This window comes from Archocentrus centrarchus, chromosome 23, assembly GCF_007364275.1.
Source record: "Archocentrus centrarchus isolate MPI-CPG fArcCen1 chromosome 23, fArcCen1, whole genome shotgun sequence".
NCBI lineage: Eukaryota > Metazoa > Chordata > Actinopteri > Cichliformes > Cichlidae > Archocentrus > Archocentrus centrarchus.
This window is the reverse complement of record NC_044368.1, coordinates 14,314,999-14,337,051: the sequence shown is the minus strand read 5'-3', so window position 1 is coordinate 14,337,051 and position 22,053 is coordinate 14,314,999. Positions and strand designations below refer to the sequence as shown.

Genomic DNA, 22,053 nt, shown 5'->3' with positions numbered 1-22,053 from the left:
ACTTTTGCGTTCTTTTCTGAATGTTCAGTTAGATGCTGTTCCCAAAAGAGAGGCCAGTATTCAGCAAAGGATGGAGCTTCAGAAAGAGGTGGATGCTCTCAAAGTCAGCTTTGAAAAGCAGGTGGGCATGTATGGGCCATCCATCGACCCATTTTCTTCAGCTTATTGAATTCAGGGTCACAGCTGTGCTGGAGCCTATCCCAGCTGTCAGAGGGCGAGAGGCAGGATACACCCTGGACAAGTCTTTGATCTGTCGCAGGGCTGAGGTCCATGTACACCAATCAGGAATAACATTATGACCACTGACTGGTGAAGTGAATAACACTGTTTATCTCTTCATCGTGGCACCTGTTAGTGTGTGGGATATATTAGGAGCAAGTGAACATTTTGTCCTCATATTTGATGTGCTAGAAGCAGGAAAAATGGGCGAGTAAAGATTTAAGCGAGTTTGACAAGGACTAAATTGTGATGTTAGATAACTGGGTCAGAGCATCTCCAAAACTGCTGCTCTTGTGGGGTGTTCCCGGTTAACAGTGGTCAGTATGTCAGAAGTGAACCAGCGACAGGGCCATGGGCAGCCAAGGCTGGTTCGATCCAACAGACGAGCTACTGTAGCTCAAATTGCTGAAAAGGTTCCTGCTGGTTCTGATCGGAAGGTGTCAGAATACACAATGCATCACAGTTTGTTGTGTATGGGGCTGCATAGCTGCAGACCAGTCAGATCTCAATCCAGTCAAGCATCTGTGGGATGTACTGAGCCAACAAGTCAGATCCATGGAGGCCCCACCTCACAACTTACAGGACTTAAAGGATCTGTTGTTAATATGCCAGATGCCACAGCACACCTTCAGGGATCTAGTGCAGTCCATGCCTCAATCGGTCAGGGCTCTTTTGGCAGAAAAAGGGAGACCAACACAATATTAGGCAGATGGTCATAATTTTATGTTTGATTGGTGAATGTGTGGTCAAGATAACAAAATGTTATTTAAATATATCTTAGTTTTAATGAACATCTCAGTCTTTTTTTTTTTCCAGTTCCTGTCTTGGCTTTTACAGTGTGAGTTCTTTGTAAGTTATCTTTATTACAAGAAATGGAGGACAAATTAGATTTCTTTTACATAATTTTCTCTTATGATGACACACAGTAAGAGAAAACTTGATTCCAATGATCCCTCAGGGGGTCCATATAGTCATGAGGTTTTCTATTGTGAACGGCTCTTAAATTGTTCCCTACCAGCTATCGGTGGCTGAGGAGGAAAGCGAGAAGCAGCAGCAGTGTGGGGTCATTCAGGAGCTGCTGAGAGAGTCAAACCGCCTCAGAGAGGAACTCCATAACCTGAGATGTTTGACACAAATCAAAGCAGAGGAGAGAGGCCAGAAGCACCGTGAACTGCTCAGAGCTGAGGTGCAATTTAAACACACACGGACACGCACACAAAGATGCATTTACATCTATTTTTTATGTCATCATCAGTGCATACCTATGTGAGTATGGATTAATTTGAATTTTAAGGAAATATTTTTGCTGAAGTGATCAGACTGTGGGAGTAAGAAAACATATATTACAAATTATTCTAAAATGTTTTTAATTCTTCTTACGATTATTCTTATTATTAATAACAATTAAAAATACTCTCCTAATCAGTGAATAAGAAAAAACAGCTTAGAAATTCATAAAAATACATACTGAAGAAAAGGCAATGTTTTTTTCCTTTATTTATTTACAGTGTAGAAAGGGGAGAGATTTTTTAAAGCATAAGTGAAGTTTGATATGTGGAAAACACACACACAGAAGTGATGATACTGTTCCTGCCTAAATCTACCAACAGCAGCTGAATGAGCGCATCCGGCAAGAGCTGAAAGAAAAAGACCTGATCATCATGGACCAGAACAAACTCAACGCCATGCTACAGCGCAGGTGATTTTGTTTGTATTTTTAAGAGGATGTTATAGTGATGCTACTAATGCTGTTAATATGTAGTATTAGGGAAATGAACTGTTGTTCTACTAGGCCTTTAATGCAGCCATCTTAAGGCACGGCTTATTTGTGGGCCTCTCTGCCTTCACTTTTATCTTCAGTAACTGAAAAGCATGCTCTACTCTAGTTTTCTGTAGGCTTTGAGTCATTATCCATTCGCACTGTGAACTGTCCAATCAGTTTTGCAGCATTTGGCTGGATCTGAGCAGAGTATAACCCTGTACACTTAAGAATTCATCCTGCTACTTCTGTCGGCAGTCACATCATCAATAAAGCTTGTGGTCTGGCAGTCATATTGTATGCCAGTGCTATAAAAATACCTCCACCATGTATGACAGAACTTTTCAATGTTTGAGTCTAGTTTTGCCTTCTTGATCTTGAGTGTAAGCAGTGGTTTGCATCTTGCTCTAAATCTTCTCTTGAAGGTGTTTCTTGATTGTAGACTTTGACAATGATATGTCTGCCTGCTTGAGTGATCTTGTGTACAGAAGCAAAATTCCAAAAATTGATTATTTATTTACCTAACTGTAGCAGAAGAGAAGGGTTATAGTATGAGTACCTGGACAATGCAGTTAATCTATTCTGAGTCAATCAGAGTGGGCTGTAAATAAAATTCTTCTATTCAGATTTACACGATCAAAGTACTCAAAGAAATCCCCAAACTTCACTGTTAGTGGTCTCATGTAGAAACTATATTTTTTTCAAAAGAAGCACACAGCTACGTAATATTACAGCTCAGCAGAGGGCGACACCATTAATGTTCACAGCCTCTCACATTGTCACTAGCATGAGCCACAAGGTTTTTGAATTGATTTGACACTTTAAGCACCACAAAGCGAGTGCCGTGTACTTCTAGCCGATATCTCCAAAACTACAAAACTCACACCAAATGTGTAAATTTGGTTTCCAGTGAACTGTTCCTTTAATGTAGCCACTTTTCACAACTGGTAATTGATTCCACGGTTTTCTGTTTGGCTCCTCTAAGCTGCATAACATCTGCAGTCACAATTAATTCAGACATCTGCACATGTTGTCTGGGTAGAAAACCATTTCTTTCTAATTGGTCATACTTCAGTGTTCAGACACAGACTAATGCATGCAGCACCACCCAGTATAAAAGCAGATTTTAAAAAATACATTCATTAAGGTCACAGCAACAGACTGCAGTCTGAAGTGGTTGCACTTGACATGGATTCAGTGTGTCTTCCCTCTCTTCTCATATTTGTCTTTCTTCAGCGCACACGTCTTTCATACATTTTAAACTCACTCTGAGACTTCAAGTCTGTCATAATTTTTTTGATCCACTGATCACTTGAATATGAGTCATTGATATTACGATTACTCCATTGGGAATATAGCTACAGTTGATGACAACATTTCTGCCCATATTTTATTTGACAAGCACATATAGGCCTCAAGGCCATAAGAAGAAATATCTGAGGGCTTCATATCAGGCAAGTCAACTATTATTGGTTATTAAGAAATCTCACAATAGCTAATGAGATGCCAAACAAAGAGAATAAATCCATTTACAGCATTCCTGGCTAACCCAGAACACTAATAATCCTTAAATAAATGCAAAAGAACAGTGGTGTAACTAATAAAATGTCAAAAACTTGCTCTTGATGCTCTTGCTCTTGTATTGCTGGTGAATAATGTGTTCATTACTAATCAGTGTTTTTCCTTGTCAGAATATTACAGTACTCTAAGCTGTGTGATATGGTTATGGACGAGAAGAAAAAGTATGTCAAGCTGAAGCAGATGGCTTCACAGACGATCACAGACTTGACAGAGCAGATTAAGGTCCTGGAAAATGAGACAGAAATCCAGCGCACCATTGCCATAAACAAGGACAGGTGTGTTCATGAAGGTTACCTGGCCATAGCGAAATACTATAATAGGATTACAGCATGGTTATAATGTTCAGCTTTGTTAACGCTGTGTGCAACAAGTGTTTGGACATAATTTTCATGCAGTTTCTGCATCAGTGTGTGTAATTTTTGCTTTATACATCTATTCCAGAGCACTCTCAAAGGCTCGGATGAAGATCTCTAATACTTCAAAAATTAGAGACAAGCTACACAATGACGTCTCCAAGGTACACACACACTTTGCAGTATAGCAGTATCACAGTTTAGAGTGTTTAAGCAGGTTAAATGTGTTACAGGACATTCAAATTTGAACATAGGCACAGATAAGAAAAGCGTTCCATTGTTTTCTTGTTTTGAAATGAACTTGTGTTTCAAGTGACTTTTCCCTGTTAATGTTTTAAGGTCACTGACTAATCTGTGCCTCAACACGGAACTCAAGTTTTGTTTTGTTTTGTTTTTTTGTATTTGTTTTTTATTTTAACTTCCCTGTTCTGCATTTCCTCCATCACACTAGAAGGATAGGGTCTAGGGGAAGGGCAAAACTATAAAGAATTATTACATAACTTGATACATATTAAATCAGGTACGTCACACATTGGCCATAAAAAAAAAAAAATTGATTAACACAGGCTTTTGTGAGGGTACTTTGTGCAGATCTTGTTTCTGACTCTGTGAACATACTTATTACATTCTCTTTCTCTCAACCCAAATTCTTGTAGGCTGCCGGGCAGCAGCGCCAAATGATCAGGAGTGTGAGGACAACAACTGGAACTAATGAAGCTCGCTCAAATGATCAGCCGTCAGGAGGAGACTATTCTGGAAATAAACAAGAATCATGAAACTGCAATACAGCGGCGCAATTTCCTGTATGTTTGTAGCTTAAAGCTCAAATAATGCTACCCGAATGCTTACAAAATCCATAAAGCTTATATACTGTATGTACTTCTCAACTCTACAGAGGAATCCAGCTCCTGGAGCACGAAGAGATTTTGTTTAACTACTATGAGAAGGTGAATATCCAGGAGGCAAGCTATCACTAAAGGAAATGTGACTCTGGAGGCCCTGGAGAAGGACATGAGAGACTTGGAGTTAAAGATTAATGAGGAGAAGAGAGAGATAGACCTGAAGAAGAAGGATATACTCCTTAAGAGAAAAACTGGAGGAGGAGATTACAGTGCTCCAAATAGAGGTAGAAAAACATCAGAAAAACCCCAACACTCATCCTCACACAGACAGGTGACAGTCCTTCCACAAAGGAAGTATTACACCAAACTTGGAGAAATGTATACTAATTGCACAGTAGGTGGAAAGATGCGTGTGTACTTTTTGCATGCTTACAGTTTTGAGAACGGGTAGATTTCTATGTAGACATAGGAAATCCTTCATCAAAATCTTTTTTTTCTTGTGTAAACAGTGCTGACAGTGTTCCGGCAACTGTCCTCACAACACCCACTTCTCCTTTCCAGTGTCTTCTTTTATTCCCTGTTACAAGAAATTATTGCATTAGCTGTTTTTTTTTAATATTTCTGATAAGTTTAGCTGCAAATACAGCACACTGTACAGTTCTACGGTTTTCCATTGCTTAAGGCGTTAATGTTAGAGCCCCCATCAAGTATATAGGTAGCGTTGTATTCTATAAAACGCCCCTATTCATCTGTGCCCAAAGTGCAAAACACTGCTGACCACATGACCATGACTGTATCATGAAATGCCTTGGCTTCATGGATTCAAAATCCTATCTGAATGTAGTTAAATCTGTCAGTTAGCACTTCCTCGTAGTGTGATTAAATTTTAAAAAGATGCACTGAAAATACAGGTTGTTTTACTAATCCAGAAAGTTTGCCTTGTAATTTCTGGCACGTGCAGTGTCTGTATTTGTGCTTGTCTTAGTATGCATGTTCCATCTGCAAACCAGGGACTTTCTGCACAGTGCTCCGAGGCATTGTCCAGCTAGGTGTGTGCGTTCCCATTATTCCTTGTCATAAAAATATTATATGTGATTTATTTTTTATCCGTAGAGATCTTAGGGTGTGCTCGGTTGTGTGTGTGTGAGTTGAATGTGTCAGGGATTTTGCAGATTATTGCTCAACTTTCTGCATGTCTGTGTCAAGCCAGGGGAACTCCAAAAGAACAGTTAAGTGCAGATCTCTAGAAGACAATCCTTAGAGCAGTGGAGACACTCAGAACATCACTAATGATCCGATCTGTGTTTGAAACACATTCGGCACCTCGTCTCATAATGGAACTTCTGAATTGCTCTAGTAACATGCTGTGTGGGAAGGCTTTCGCTTTACTTTAATGAGCAGATTCAGTGCTCATATTCAAATTTGAAATATCAGTAAACATCTTAGTTTGACCATAATCGAGATTGATTTTGCTTGTGTCTCTCCTACGGTTCTCTAGGTCTACTTAGACAGACTAGTGGAAGCAATGCACATATCCCTTTACTATTTCAAAACAAATATTTTAGAATAATAATAATAAGGAATTAGTTTAGAAGGAATTTGCTTCACTGTTGTGAACCTCATTTGCTGAGCAGATCTTACTGGAGTTAAACTTTTTTATAAGTTTCAGCAGAGACAGAATTGACAAGTTCAGGACCACACACACCGATACTCTGAAAGAAGATAATATCTAAACCAAAGGGGATAACATTCATTCCAAACAGATACGTAGACAGATTCAAGATAGGTACACAAACATGCACTGAGTTTCCCTTCCCGTGGCTGCATCATGGGACTGGGTGTGGTGCTGCTCCAGATCAAGAGTGATTGGCTTACAGTTGCTGCTGGACCAGACTTATGTTATCCAAGTCTTGTGCTTTTTTGGATGAACATAGCGTTGGAAGCGACTTCACCATGTGCTGTCTCATTTGAAAAACACCCCTCTCCTTTTTGTCCATCTGTTTACTCCTTCTGTTGTTTATCGTTTGCTACAACGGGCCATGGTGGTGCCATCTTTTTGCTTTCACTCATGTTTTCTCTTTTCCAAAATTCGGCAATTTTATTGTTTCCATGAGGAGTTTTCTTTCAGTGGTGGTCACAACTTCAGCCTGTTGTTATGTTCTTCTGTTTCATGCAACGTGACCCTGTATTTGGATATTTTTATCATATTAGCACCATGACTCTGAGGGTTGCAATGCAGCTTGTCAGGTCAAGCTAGTTGCTATCATGGCTATAGACCATCTTTGTCATGTTTGAATAGATGTGCTACTCCTGAAACTTTGAGTATCAACAATTATCTCATGGATTAGTTTATCAGTCCATGTTTGTTCTTTCCTCTTGCCATTCAGCCACCCAGTCATTTAATACCTTCTCCCTCTCGTCTGTGTGTAAACAGCAAATCATTTTCTAAATTACAGTTTCACTCTTACAGCCATCTAGCTCCCCCGGGCACAAAAAAGTGAATCATGGGGGTCTCTGCTTTTGCAGGAGGCTCACCAGCTCAATTCATTCTCCCTGCAAATTCATTCTCTATGCGAATTCAATCTCCATGCAACTGCCTTGCTGTCGATTTATCATATATATTGTGTATTTGTATTCATCTGTGACCAGTTTATCTGTTCATTGCAGACAGACCCCCCCTTCCTTTGATGGGATATTTTGACAAAGATAGATTGGGCCATCTGTGAAACTATTGAAGTTCAATATACTCTGAGGCTTCCATTTGCTCTGAGGAATTTTAATTGCAGCAAAATAAACAGAGGTTGGGTCGGAATCTAAATTTACTGCTTGTTTATGAGTCGCGGGCACGTCATCGTCTCAAACGCATACAGGTGCACATGCATCAGTGCGCACGCTGAGATCTGCGCAGCGTTTGTGAAATCTAAATGTCGATGAACAAACAGTCATCTAATGACTGGCTACACTTCTGTTATACCACAGCCACAGACATACAAAGACACAGTCGGTTGTGGATTTATAAGAGGGTGAGGCTGATGACAGATAGCACTGTCCCTATGGTGGTGAGTCATATTCTGTCCCTCTTAAATCTTTGTCCAACCTGTCTGGAACTTGTTACTCCAGGGAAACACTCCGCAAATAGAATCTTTTTGACAGTATGCGTGTGGAAGTTCATGTATACTGCATGGAGGGAACAGGCAGAGATCAGCAATCAAGAAAAAAAAATTCTCATCTTTGTATGAATTCTGTGTAAATGCAAAAGGCATATGACACACAGAGATAAGTGGTCAATCAACTATTGAATCAAAAGTAAGCAAAGAGAACCAATAAATCAAACGGCAGCATAAAGAGAATAATGTAGTTAGGGCGACTCCGCTTTATGTGAGCGAGTGTGCATATGCAAGTGTACTGAGAGCATGTGCATGTTAAATCAATCACTCATGTGAGTGTGTGAGAGAGGTAAATGATAATCAAATATGATCAGTTAGGATAATTCAGTTTGGTTCATCAGATGGGTCCTACTGTAAGTCTGTAATTGAAATTCATGAGGGAAGTAGACTGAAATGCAATTTTAATGTAACAGCTCCATAGCTCAGCCCCCTATGAAACTCCACTCTGTAGTTATTTGGCTCTTTAGAGCATTGGCAAAGTACTGCAAAAATCCAGATTTCTAACTCAGATTACAGTGTTAGGGTGTAGGCTAAATGTCGTTCTGACACTGAATCCTGCAGTGAGAGTTAAGTTAGCTCTGCTCATGGTTCCAACAGCAGATTTCCAGTCAAAATTTTTTACATCTATTTTCCAGACATACTGTGGGGAAAAAAACACTTTTTATAGCATTAAACCCCACATACTTTAAATACAGATTTAATAAAAAAAAAATTTCATGTTTACAATGTTATCGGGTATTCACCAATTTATTTAGTTGACTTTGCTTTTGGTTAATCCACAGGTCATTAACTCTAAGTAATATCTGACTACTGATTACTTTAAATTTATGCCTAGTTGTCTTTCTTTTATGTCTTATAAGCCCTCATGTAGCTTGTGAGTCTTAAACCATATTTTATAACTAGTCCTACATCCCACAATGGAAAGCTGGGGATTTTTTTGTTGTCAGAGCCTTCAAGGCTGTAGAATGTCTTGCCTGATGAATGCATGCTGGCAGAGTTTGAATCATCTGTAAATCTCCTGTCAAAGCAAACATCTGGCTTTTATTCCTTCCTTCCTAGTTGTGTTATCTGACCCGGTCAACAATGTGATGGTTATATATTTTTTTAAAACTATATAACTATACTAGGCCCCCAAGAAATGCTTCCTTTGAGTTGTTCTACTTGCATGTTCTGCTAATCTTATTATATCTTATCATATTAGTATGATTTTTCCTGCAGTTTTAATTTACTGACCTTTCTGCTTTACTAATTTGCCCCTTCGTCTTTTATCTAATTACAAGGCTTTTTGTAACCCAATTTGTGGACGTTGTATATAAATAAGGTCATTATTTGTGTTTTTATGATTACACTTTCAGGCATTCGGCGTACCGTCTATTATGAAGCTTTTTAAGCCGTCATGTTAATTTCAACCTGAGCTGAAATTATGTAAATGACATGCAAATTGTAGGCTGCTTGGATGCTGTCATATCTGCAATGTTTTACAGCAGTCATGAGCCAAGAAAGCAGCTATTATTTGTGACTGTCAGATGAAGAATACAGAGGCAGGCAGGCGGGCAGAACAGAGACAGATGAATACAAAAGGAAAGACGAACGTCAGTGTATACGAACAGAAGGAAGAGGACGGCTATAAAAATGCTACGAGAGGGCACTACAGAGGAAAAAGGTGATTGATTGAAGAGTGGGTAGAGGAGAAGGAGGGTATCAAGACACACTTTATACCATCCATCATGTACTGTTTAAGTGACTTAGGGTGGTTACATATGAGAGTGGAACACAGATTAATCAGTCTAGTGAGAACTGAGTACATATTTGTTGCAGCCGGGATTCTGACGAGTAAAGACGTTCATTTAAAGCTCTGAAATATAGAATATCTCGAGAGTTAAATTCTTTCATCAGCTGTTACGCTGTAAAGTGATCTGAATTGATTTACACGAAGACATTTTTATAAATTAACTTGTTTGCTCTGACTGTATGTGTTGATTTTGTCAGCATTACTGTCATGGTCCCCAGTCTGTCCCTGAGTTTTGAGTTTTTTTGGAGTTTGTATTTGTGTTTATTATGTGTTTTCTGTTTGCTTTCCCTTAGGTTTCTTGATCTCATTTTTTCATGGCTATTATTGAGGTTTTCATATTTATTCCAGCCATAAATCTTGGTCGCTGATGAATTTTCGAATCTGTATATTTTACGCTGCTGTAACGTTACAGCACATGTGCAAATGTAAAACGTAAGAATCTGTATCACACTGAAAACATCCGACCAGGTTATGTGTTTATCAGGAGTTACTATGGTGATTTAGCCAGCTAAAAAGAGAGACATTTTTGTGGAACAGAAAACTCTTAAAGCTCAGTATAGCTCACTAACTCATTAATCTTGCTTTGTAGTACACCCCTCAGTAATCATTATTTTTAAATTGCTCGGTCATGCATCCCTGTTCGGCTCCCATATGACCATGTGATTTGAATTATTGCTTCAGCAATTTTTGGACTTTTTGTTTATAATTAAAGATCCATCATTTTATTGTCAAAGGTTTGCTTCCCATGTCCTTATGACAATTATAATTACTACCAATGGGTCTTTTTACGTGCTAAAGTACCCCAGAGGAATTAAATTGGTTTACCAGTTGACACTGTTGGTAAAGTACTAATCGTTGTATAATGTAAGGTGCTGAAATTGACTGTGCCATATACTAAACACCAATGAAACAGCTTAAACAAGCCCAGACTCCCTTCTTTCTGTAATGCTAGCATTCACCTCACCTGACTGATGAAACAAAGTGTATGTAATATACATATTACATTTCTTTTAGTTTTTCCTTCTGTAAACTGACTTGCACCAAAAATGTAATCATAGTACATTTTACAAGAAGTCAGACTGCAACAACTGTAGATGGACCTCTTGATAAAATTATGCCCTGTCAACACAAAATATATTGAATATTATAAAGACGTAGCCTCTATGAAACAAAATGTAATAGACTGTAATAGCATCTAGCTTGCTGACAATGCTATTGCAGTGCTCTGTATTCTGCCTCTGTAGCCATAAAGCTGTTTCTTGATTCTGACTGTCCATGTTTTATAATCCCTGAAGTCTATTTTTTTTCCAATAAAGTAACTGTTGTTAATTATTTATTAGCTCCAACTCTAACATGATCAGCTCAGCATTGAGAAGAAACTCAACACAAGTGCATAAAACCCCCACTACCAAACTAGTGTTCTGTGCTAGAGCGTAGGCTCATTGTGGATTCAACACAAGTAAAAATCGAGCTTGACGCGGTAGCCAGTTTCCTGCCAATGTAGCCATCTGCCGCTTCCAGCTCTACAAATGCATTCTCTCTTTTTTTTGCGGTGGAGTAATTAATTAAATCAATTGAAGTAAAAGTCATTCAGCATTTATTAGCTCCAATTCCAACATGCTCTGCTGTGGTCAGTCGCCATTGCTTAAAGTAGACGAATAAATTAAGTGTAATAATACCTCTAAAATGCTGTTTGGCAGTGAATACTGCGCCAGGGCAATGCAGACAAGTAAAGTGGGATATGCTGCACTTAAGCACTTTATTTTGAGGTTTCTTTGAGGTTTGGCAGGTCAGACTTATTAAAACAAACCAAAAAAAAGTTTTACTTCAACTTGTATTGTCACTAGACAATTTGGTAACCTTCATTTGCATGTTGGACAGGGAACAGAATCAGATCTGTTGCTTAATTTTGGCTTTCAAATGATGTAATCATTCATTCAGCTCCTCATATCACGAACAGGCTTTTGTTATCAAAGTCATATTCTTTGTGGAAAGTGCAGATATCCCAGGTCCCTCTTGGTCAGCCCCAGTTCCTGTTTCTGAGCATCTCTTGTCTTTTTAATTCTGTCTTTCTTGTCTCCTTTCACATCCTATCTCTCGCTCCTTTTCTGACTCTGGCCTTCATGCTGCCTTTCTTTTGCTCCTCCTGACTTTATCTTCCTCTGTCTGTCAGTCTTTTATCTCTCTCTCCAAGTACATTTCCTCCACTCTTATCTCTGCCTGCACAATAACTTTAACCTAGCTCACACCTTGGCTTATCACATGACAGCCTTTATACTAAGTTAAAACCTGAGTCATATGACAGCAGGCTTTTAATAGGCTGATCACCCATGTCTGTTTTAATCAGACTCGCTGTCTGACTTTAGGAGAGAGGCTTCATTAATCCCATCTATGAAGGAAGGGAAAATGGGAATCATCACTTTGTTCCACACTGTCTTTCTTCGCTCACATTAGATGCAGGCACGTAAATCTACACTGGTGCATATATGCACACACACACACACACCTCTATACTCAGTATGGTTGAATGGAGTGAAGCTGTTGTTTCATAAGGCAGGTCGTGTCAGGTCAGACCGCCTCTGTACTTTAGTCCACATCCTCTTTTTTTCCTCTTCAGCTCTTCTCTCTTTACTTTCTGCTGTATAATCAATCACTTCTTCTTCACTTACATTTCCCTCAGTGTCCCCAGGCATCTATTAATATTTCTCGTTTTTTCTTTTTCTCTCTTCTGCCATCTGATCACTGTCTTTTTTTTCTCCTCCTTTTTATTTTCTGCTTACATCCATTTTATTGTGCCTGTCATGGCTCCTTGATCATCTCAGTTTCATATATTTTTATATATAGCCTACCTTTATTTTTCTGTAATGGGGCCATTGGGCATTTGTATTAACATCCCTGTTAAGATACTGGAGCTTCCTTAATTGCTCATTTCCATCCTAACCCCTGCTCAGGTTAGGAGGGCACCTGACTTCCTATTTGTCTTTGTTATCAAAAGTCAGATTTATTAGGTATTTTCCAAAAGTTTGGAATCGCCACTGGGATTTAAAATTTTTGCCAGCCTTAATCCATTTGGTCTTCTCCCTTCCAGCCTTTGCTGACACATTGCTGTATTTCATGGTGCGTTTGCAGTCCTGTACGTTACTGGAATTGTGTTACACCAGTGGCAGTGTCTGTCCATGTGGGCTACACCAAACAAGCAAGGAAGGCACCCATTTATTATGCTAAGATGGGTCAGAAACTTTAATTGAGGCTGTTTGTGTTAATTTCTTGTCATTCATCTAAACAGGTCATATGCACTCTTTTTTTTTACTCTGGCAAACCTCTAGCTCTGTTCCTTATTCACTAATTACAGCTGTTTCAGAATGAGCATTAGCTAAAGGCATTGATCGAACATGCCTGCCCTGCCCCTTCACTTAACTTTAACGCATTGTCATCATGTCTGCTCTTGAGCCTTTTGACTCATCTTCTTTGTGTTTTTTTTTTCTTTTGTGTGTATTCTTGCCTCCTCTTCTATTTCTGCTGTCTTAGGGGATGTCAGAAAATACAAAAAAAATAGGCCCTTGGAGGGATCCTGCAGCTTTTTAAATTGTGGTTTCTCTTATCACAGTTTGCCACTGAACTGTCATGTAGCAGGAAGTAGCTTCCATGTAAGCACTACATTTAGCAAAGAAAGGCCTTAAATCCCCAGTGCAATGAGTACCTTCCATCCTCAAAGGACAGAGCACTCAAACACACACAGCAGCAAACAAATTCTAGATTCTTACTTTGTATTTTATGGTTATTTAGCTTTGGAAATAACTAGATGTCAGTGACAATAGCTTATTGCCTTGGGCACAGTCAATTTGTTGTCTGTTTTGGTCTCTAATGCTCTCATTTTCATCTCTCAGCTGTCAGAAGCCAGGGACAAGACACTTGAAGGTGTGGAGCGAAAAGTGGATTACAAAGAGCTAAAGGGCAAAGACCCATCAACTGCAGAACTGGTCAAGAAAATTGAGCAGGTACGCCACACTTTTTAAAATAGTACTCTATTGCAAATGTTTTCAAAGGGAATACAAAAGCTGTGTTTCAAGACCACAACTGCTGTGTCTCCACTCTGTGTGTGCACTGTAGCTCGAGGTGAATCTAGCCGAGCGCGAGAGGCAGTTGCTGGAAAAAGAACTCCTGGTGGACCAGGTGACCCGGCTCTCAAAGCCACTCAGCGAGCAAGCTGAGAACTGCCAAGAGGAGAGACTCTCACTGGCAAAGAAGGTACACTCTTGTATATACATAGAGAAGAAGCTCTGCTTATATAGAAACAGATAGGGTAATACAGAGACAAACACACACTCCCACACAATAGAATGTAGTCTCAGACACAGAGAAACATATTATTCACCTGTTATCTGCAGCGTAGTCTTTTATCTCTCTTTATGTCTCTCTCATGAACACACTGATACGTTGTTTGAGGAGCATGTGCAGCCCATGTGAGGAGCGTGCAGAGTGAGCATTTGGGAGTTCACTGAGCATTACAGTTTGCGCTCACACTTGCTCTTCTTTTCCTCTTCAGCTATAAATATCATCATCAAAAGCTGGTGGAACAAGCTTCATAACCCGTAATAATTTGTGGAAGCAAGTACCAGTAGCTCTGAAAGGACTTTAATTTGAAATGAAAGAAAATTGGAGCTCAAAGGTGCTCACACAGTAGGGAGGCAACTACTCAAGTTGCAGTTTACATTCATGCCTGTCAGAATCATGTGAAAATAGGAAGACTTTAAAGGAATTTATTAGATGGAGCTCGGAGATTAGTGTCACTCATTCAGTATTCATCCAAATATGAAATAAGTTCATTGGTCCTGAGTGGTTTTGCAGAATGCCATGGTGTCACATAGTAGTTATCCCAAAAGGCCATCTCGTCATCATTTGTTATTCTATCAGGCAGATGTAATGAAATTCACTCCAGGTGTACTGGAATGTTACAGGTGTGAGGTTACAGTAACATCGGCTGTTGATCTTTGACTTCCAGAATGTAATCAGTTAATCCTTTAGTGTAAAGGAATGTTTGTGGCAAATCTGAAGACATTTTCAGCTCATGACCATCTCAGGGTGGTATGTTCCAGATCTCCTGTGGTCTCAGAAGCTAAGCAGGGTTGGACCTGGTTAGTATTTGGATGGGAGGCCACTTGGGACTACTAGGTTCTGTCTCCATGTTGGGTTACTACCTTGTTATAGTCAGGGAGTTCGCATCCCTTAGTAATCTGTAGAGCTGTGCCAGGAAAGGGTGAAGGGTTGAGACCCCTGGTGCTTCAGGTTTGGGGTTGAGCACAGGGTTAGCACCCCTATCTGGTAAAGTTCCTTTACTATGGAAACATCAGCAGTCTTATTGACAGCCGGTTCCCCAGTCATGGATTAAGCATGGTCCTAGACTAAAAGGGAAAAGTCAATGAAGACCAAAATAGGAAAAAGTATTTAGTCCAGGATCAGACACAATCCCTGTATGGGAAACTGGGCCTGAAGATTTAAGAAGACGGTCATGAGAAAGGAATACCATGAGGTCTCAGTGACCCTGTTGTTTGACCTCTGATCGCCACTGCATATCAGTTCTTCCCTTAGTCCAAGGTAACTTTAGTACCAAAAGGTTCACTTGGACCTCTGAGGATGGGATAAATGGCCTGAAAACATAATCCCAGAGATATAACAAAGTACACTGGAGCTGCACCAGATGATATCAAATACTGCATACTCACTGATTAGCTTCATACTGGTTATTTATTGAGAAGGATCTAATCTGTGCATGTGCGTATGTGTTGTCTGCTTCCAGCTGAATGAGCTCCGAACAAACATAATCAACACCAACCACCGTATGATGGCTGTTTCTGCAGAACTTTCCATGAAGCAAGCTGCTGCTTTATATCTACAACAACAGATCAAGGAGAAAGAGCTTCAGGTCAGGGGGGACCCAGTCACTCCACACACATACCATGTACCCACAGCACAGTTCTCAGATGCACATCTCCTCAGTCTCCTACTGTTTTTCCCATTATTTTTATTTCTAGTTACTGATCGAGATTGAAGAAGAGTAAACAGTACATCTTGTCCCAACCTTCACCTCAAACTTTTTAAAATTTTGATTATTTATACAGTAAAAGAACTTTAAACCTGTATCTTTTTACTCACCTGCAGGAGGCGACTCTTGCACTTAAGAAAAAGACTTAATGGCTGTATAGTAGTCTATGGGAAAACGGACATCAGCTTCTTGTTCTGTGACCCCAGTAAACAATTTCCTGCTGATTTCATGTTGCTCAGTGGCTAGTTTCAGGTCATACTGAATTAAACACAAAGGTCATTTAGTAAATTATGGTCGTTATTATATATGATATGCTCACTGAGTAACGAGGATCTCTCTCTCTCTCTCTCTCTCTCTCTCTCTCTATATATATATATATATATATATATATATATATATATATATAGTGTGTGTGTGTGTGTGTGCTTCTAAGAATTATTACAACAAAGGAAGAATTCTACCAACACATTGAGAATTCTAAGCTTCTAAGAATTATAAGAATTGTTACAACAAAGGAAGAATTCTGCCAAAACATTGAGAATTCTAAGCTTCTAAGAATTCTAAGAATTGTTACAACAAAGGAAGAATTCTGCCAAAACATTGAGAATTCTAAGCTTCTAAGAATTCTAAGAATTGTGACAACAAAGGAAGAATTCTACCAAAACATTGAGAATTCTAGGCTTCTAAGAATTCTAAGAATTGTTACAACAGAGGAAGAATTCTGCCAAAACATTGAGAATTCTAAGCTTCTAAGAATTCTAAGAATTGTTACAACAAAGGAAGAATTCTACCAAAACATTGAGAATTCTAGGCTTCTAAGAATTCTAAGAATTGTTACAACAAAGGAAGAATTCTGCCAAAACATTGAGAATTCTAAGCTTCTAAGAATTCTAAGAATTGTTACAACAGAGGAAGAATTCTGCCAAAACATTGAGAATTCTAAGATTCTAAGAATTCTAATAATTTTTACAACATAGGAAGAATTCTGCCAAAACATTGAGAATTCTAAGCTTCTAAGAATTCTTAAGAATTGTTACAACAAAGAAGAATTCTGCCAAAACATTGAGAATTCTAGGCTTCTAAGAATTCTAAGAATTGTTACAACAAAGGAAGAATTCTGCCAAAACATTGAGAATTCTAGGCTTCTAAGAATTCTAAGAATTGTTACAACAAAGGAAGAATTCTGCCAAAACATTGAGAATTCTAGGCTTCTAAGAATTCTAAGAATTGTTACAACAAAGGAAGAATTCTGCCAAAACATTGAGAATTCTAAGCTTCTAAGAATTCTAAGAATTGTTACAACAAAGGAAGAATTCTGCCAAAACATTGAGAATTTTAAGCTTCTAAGAATTCTAATATCAAAGCTAGTATTAAAGAAAGATCAAATTAAGAATTATCACAACAAAGGAACACATTGAGTATATACTGTACACATTGAGTATATATACAGTATATATATATATATATATATATATATATATATATATATATATATCTCACAAGCTAACTACTAGCAGCTAGCATCTTAGTACCTTCCGTAACTATATCAACCAAATAAAATGTAATTGTTTATATTTGAGCCACAAATTTAGAGTTTTGTAAACACAGATGAGAATAAAAAGAAAGGCTTGTTACATTTCAACCTGCATTAAGAGTAAGTCATGTGCTTATAGGGGTTCTGAATAGTCAAGCTGGATTATCTGTTTAGAAACCTGTATGAAGGTCTGTAACATTTTTTCCTATGAACTACTGCCATTGGTCATAAATAACATGTTCACCAGCTTATCTTGTTTGTCAGCTGTCTGCTATGCTGAAACAAGATTGTTGTGGGAGTTTAGAGTGTGTTTAATAAAAGTACAACCAAAACTATGAGCAAGTAAAGATTTGATCACAGACTGTATATAATTTTGATTGAGATAGCCATCGGGACGTTATTCACTGGCCATTTTGAATTTTTAAAAAAAATTCTGCACATGTTAAATTTGTGGCAACTTGTGAAGTCACTAATCATATATATCTATTTCAGTCTAAACGGTACAGCAATTTACAAAATGAGCAACATGTCGTATATAATAAGAATTGAAATTTGCAACAGACCATAAATTATTCAAGAAAGTGTTTATTGAGGCCTTGCTAATCAGTGAAGAGAGTGTGCTGAGGAGACGGGAGTACTTTGAGGTGCTCATGAATAAAGAAAATGAGAGAATGAGGAGGATGGATGGAGGAAAGTTAGTGAATCAGGAAGTGCAGCTTAGTATGGAGGAAGTGAGGGCAGCTATGAAAAGGATGAAGATAAACAACCTGTGGAGGTGTGGAGAGGCCTGGCAGAGAGGGCAGTGATCAGATTGTTTAACACAATCCTGGAGAGTGAGGATGTCTGAGGAGGTGTACTGTGCCGATTTTCAAGAACACAGGTGATGTGCAGAAGCGTCGTAACTAAAGAGTGTAGTAACTAATGAGCTGCCAAGCAAGAGGAAAAGACTGCAGAGGGGTTTTGTGGTTGTAGTGAAGGAGGACATGCAGAGGGTTGGTGTGACAGTGAAGGATGCTAGGGATAGGGTGAGATGACCCGCTGTGGTGACCACTAGCAGCTGAAAGAAGAAGCAGTTTACTGAGATCATAGATCATGTTCAAAATAGAATCATTTTCTTATAAACATCTATACAACTGTATTTTTATTGTTTTGGCAACTACAAGAGTCGCCCCCTGTTGGTAATTAGGAAGAATGTAGGTTTAAGGCACTTCCTCACGCTTTTCATACATGAATTAGTGACTCAGCAATCACTCATCAACCACTCTATCCACTCATAATTATTGAGTTTAAGTATGAAAATAACCAGGCACTGTGGCTTTATTCAAGCAAGAAATGCTGAAATTCAGAAACGGGTCTCGGCATTTTGTTTCTCACTGAAAACCTTTAACAGGTTAAAAAAGAATGACTGGATTTCCCTGGTGCCTTCTATATATTTCAGGAGATTTGTGTTAATAACCTGAAGAATCCCAGCAGTTGTCTGCCTGCAGTGCACCGCAGACACAGCTAGAAGCAGAAAATGCCAAGGCTTAATTTTGCCTGGATTCTGACACTAATACAACCATCTGTTTTTGGGTGCAGCTAAAATTGAATCAGGCCAGGAGAGTGCAGAGTGGACGAAGTGAAAGGAATACAAAGTGAATGTTTCTTGCATTGGTCTTGTGTTTCCAGATGGACAAGTGCCAGCGGCGGCTGGAACAGGGCCTGTCACCATACCCTGATATAGAGGAGGAGTGGAGGAGGATGCTCCGGGACAAGAAGAGAAGACAGAGGGACAAAGAGGAGAAAGAGAGGGTAAAGAAACACACAAGACTCACAAAGCTCACTGGTCAGAAATTGATTAGAGCACTGGAGGACAAGAAAAGAAGATAGAGTGGTGAAGAGAAGAGTGCAGAAGAGACACATTGCAGGGGCAGGAGTCAATTAAGACTCTACAGAGCAAAAAAGGCTGCGAGTGAAAACATGAGCGAGAACTATCCACACGTAGACACGAACTAGAGTTGCGAGTTCGTTAGCGGTGTATTTTAAACATCTTAAAATGTCTGCAGAGACTTCTTCCTGTTTATTTTTTTGGTGGCTGCCGATATGTTTTTCGCAGTCAGAGCCATTATATCTTGCTTTGTGTGCCCTCCTCAGATCACATGCCAGCGGATAAACTGTATGCATGAGAAAATCGCCATCTCTTTGAAGTGTCCGTGAGATTTAGGCACAGTTAATTTGCATGCTGTGGTGTGGTGAAAGTCAAAGGGAGGACTGGAGTGTCGTGAGGACGTCTGTTCATTTGAACTTGATTTTTTTTTTTTTTCTCAGCAGGAGCTCAGCATGGTTACAAATTGATCCATCACCCCCAGTGGGATCAAACCAATTTTGTCAGCTGCTGCCATTCACAGATTTAAAAAAAACAACAACAACAATTTTACTGACTTCATCCTGATGGTAGTTTTTGACACAGTTTGCAAAAAACTTTAAGGTCATGTGTCATTAACTTAAGTAGGTGGCAGTTAGCTTTAGCCTAGCATGAATATTAAAAGCAGAGGGAACCAGTCTGGCTCTGTCTCTTTGCAAAATATCCTAGGGAGTTATCTGAGACTCACTAAAAACACATTAAATCTTGTTGTTTAACCTGCACAGCGACTCACATTAAAAATGACTTTTTTTTTTTCGTTTTTTCTGTTTATCTAGTAAGGTCACAGTAACAAGAAATCAGTGAGTAGCTGTCTGGCGATAAACAGTCACAGCATGCGCTCTAAATCCTCCCCCCCATCAAAAAGAAAAAAAAAACGTGTCGAGTGTCCTTCAGCAAAGCAGCAGATCCCTAAAAGCTCCTGATATTCAAACTGTAAGCAGCTTTAAAGGAAAGGGCTCCAAAAATATGCACAAGCATTTGCACAATTTGTTGTCTCTCTGTATTCTACATTTACCCATAGAAGTTCAGTACTGTGCAAAAGTCTCGAGCCACCCCTCACTTCTTTATATTTTGCTAGGAAAATGGGAAATGGGTGGAGCAATTTATTGAAACATGTGCAAACAAAAATGGAAACACAGTGCAAGTCTAAGGGGCTCGATACACGGGGAGCGACGTCGTTCCCTCTCCATTCATTTCCTATGGAACTTGTGCGACGCGATTGCCGTCTCATCACACAAGGTCCATAGGAAATGAATGGAGAGCAAGCGACGTCGCTTCCTGTGAGTCGAGCCCTTAACACACTTGAAAGTCAGTAATGACCAGCTTCATTCTCCAGCATAGCCTGAACTCTCTTAGGCAGCTTTCTTGTCCTGTCTTTAAGTCGTCTTCAGGAATAGTTCTCCAGGCTTCTTAAAGGACATTCATAGCTCTTCTTTGGATGTTGGCTGCCTTTTGTTCCATTCTCTGTCAACATGATCCCACACTGCTTCAGTAATGTTGAGGTCTGAGCTCTGGGGAGGCCAATCCATGACTGATACTGTTTCATTTTTCTATCCAGGTATGCTTTCACTGCATTGGAAGTGTGTTTGGGATTGCTGCCATGCTAAAAAAATGAAGCTGTTGTGAATCAGATTCTTTTCAGATGGGACTTCTGCATTCATCATTTCATCAATTTTGGGAAGCTCCCCAACACCAGCGGCTGAAATGCAGCCCCAAACCATGACAGAGCCTCCGCTGGGCTTTACAGATGGTTGTAGACACTCACTGTTGTATCTCTCTCTTCACCTCCTCTGTACATATTGGCAATTTGAAGTTTTTGTCATAACTTTGAAAGACCTTCAGAAGGCCTGGAGAACTATTACTCAAGAAAAGTTACAAAAAAATAAATAGATAAATTATGGCTCCTTGGAAGCAAAATATGAAGAAATGACAGGCGGCTCAAGACTTTTGCACAGCAAGAAAACCTGCGACTTTTTTCCTTTTTGCTGTTAGTGAGATGGAAGTCCAGAGCAGCCATGGCTAATTTATCTAAAAAAATAAAGAAAGAACAAGAAATGCATGAACTGCTTTAGCAGTCAGAGTAATAATGGTGGCATATTTTTACAGGAAGGTAAATTGGTCTCTCTGCTTTTGTCTAAACTCCTCACTGCTCTCTACACTTCAGTGCTCCAAGATGCACAACAAGCAGCAGCAGCTACTTATTTTTTCCTTTTCTTATATTTATTGTTATTAATAAGACAAACTAATAGGGAAAAATGAAGTTGTAACTTGTATATCAACATGAACTCCCTTAAAGCTACAGTATGGTTCACACACTGCATGTTAGCGTGCACGGATGGCCTCATAACAACTATAGTATCTGTTTTAAGATGAAGATGACCAAAACACCAGACAGGACTTCAGTCCAAGGTCTAACATAGGCAGGACTTGCTGTGTTTCTTTCAGTTAAACAAAATTCCAGCTGGGACTGTCAACCTAATGAATAACCGGAAGTGTGGACCAGTTTTTCTTGGCCACTGAATTCGCCATAATTGTCCCTCAATCTTGTGAAAATTCATCTTATCTTCTTGGGAAATCAGCATTTAAATAATAATAATAATGATGAGAAAAATGTTAAAACTATAACTGCAACTGCTTTTTTCAACTCCTGTGGATTTAGATCATTTTAGTCCAGAATACAAAATTCTGCACATTAAACCCTGCAGAACATCATGTGTGCTCTCAATCACTGAAGGTAATATGAAAAAAAAAAAAAATAAATCAAACTTTAATCAGCTTTGTTATCCTGAGCTCATCCACTCAACTTTTCATCTTTGCTCTTGCATTCATGCTGAGATATTTAAAAAAAAAAAAACTGAAC

General features: G+C 39.1%; 1 protein-coding gene across 1 annotated transcript in view; it reads left to right on the top strand.

Annotated features, from left to right (window-relative positions):
- The window catches only part of ccdc146 (coiled-coil domain containing 146), a 51,476-nt gene that overhangs the window by 28,646 nt on the left and 777 nt on the right, over window positions 1-22,053 (top strand). The window contains 15 exon segments of the mRNA XM_030720244.1: window positions 29-121; window positions 1,238-1,405; window positions 1,830-1,918; window positions 3,670-3,834; window positions 4,001-4,076; window positions 4,569-4,587; window positions 4,590-4,610; window positions 4,613-4,715; window positions 4,808-4,877; window positions 4,879-5,001; window positions 5,003-5,038; window positions 13,601-13,711; window positions 13,824-13,961; window positions 15,511-15,636; window positions 18,959-19,081. Coding sequence (XP_030576104.1) covers window positions 29-121; window positions 1,238-1,405; window positions 1,830-1,918; window positions 3,670-3,834; window positions 4,001-4,076; window positions 4,569-4,587; window positions 4,590-4,610; window positions 4,613-4,715; window positions 4,808-4,877; window positions 4,879-5,001; window positions 5,003-5,038; window positions 13,601-13,711; window positions 13,824-13,961; window positions 15,511-15,636; window positions 18,959-19,081 — 1,461 coding nt within the window.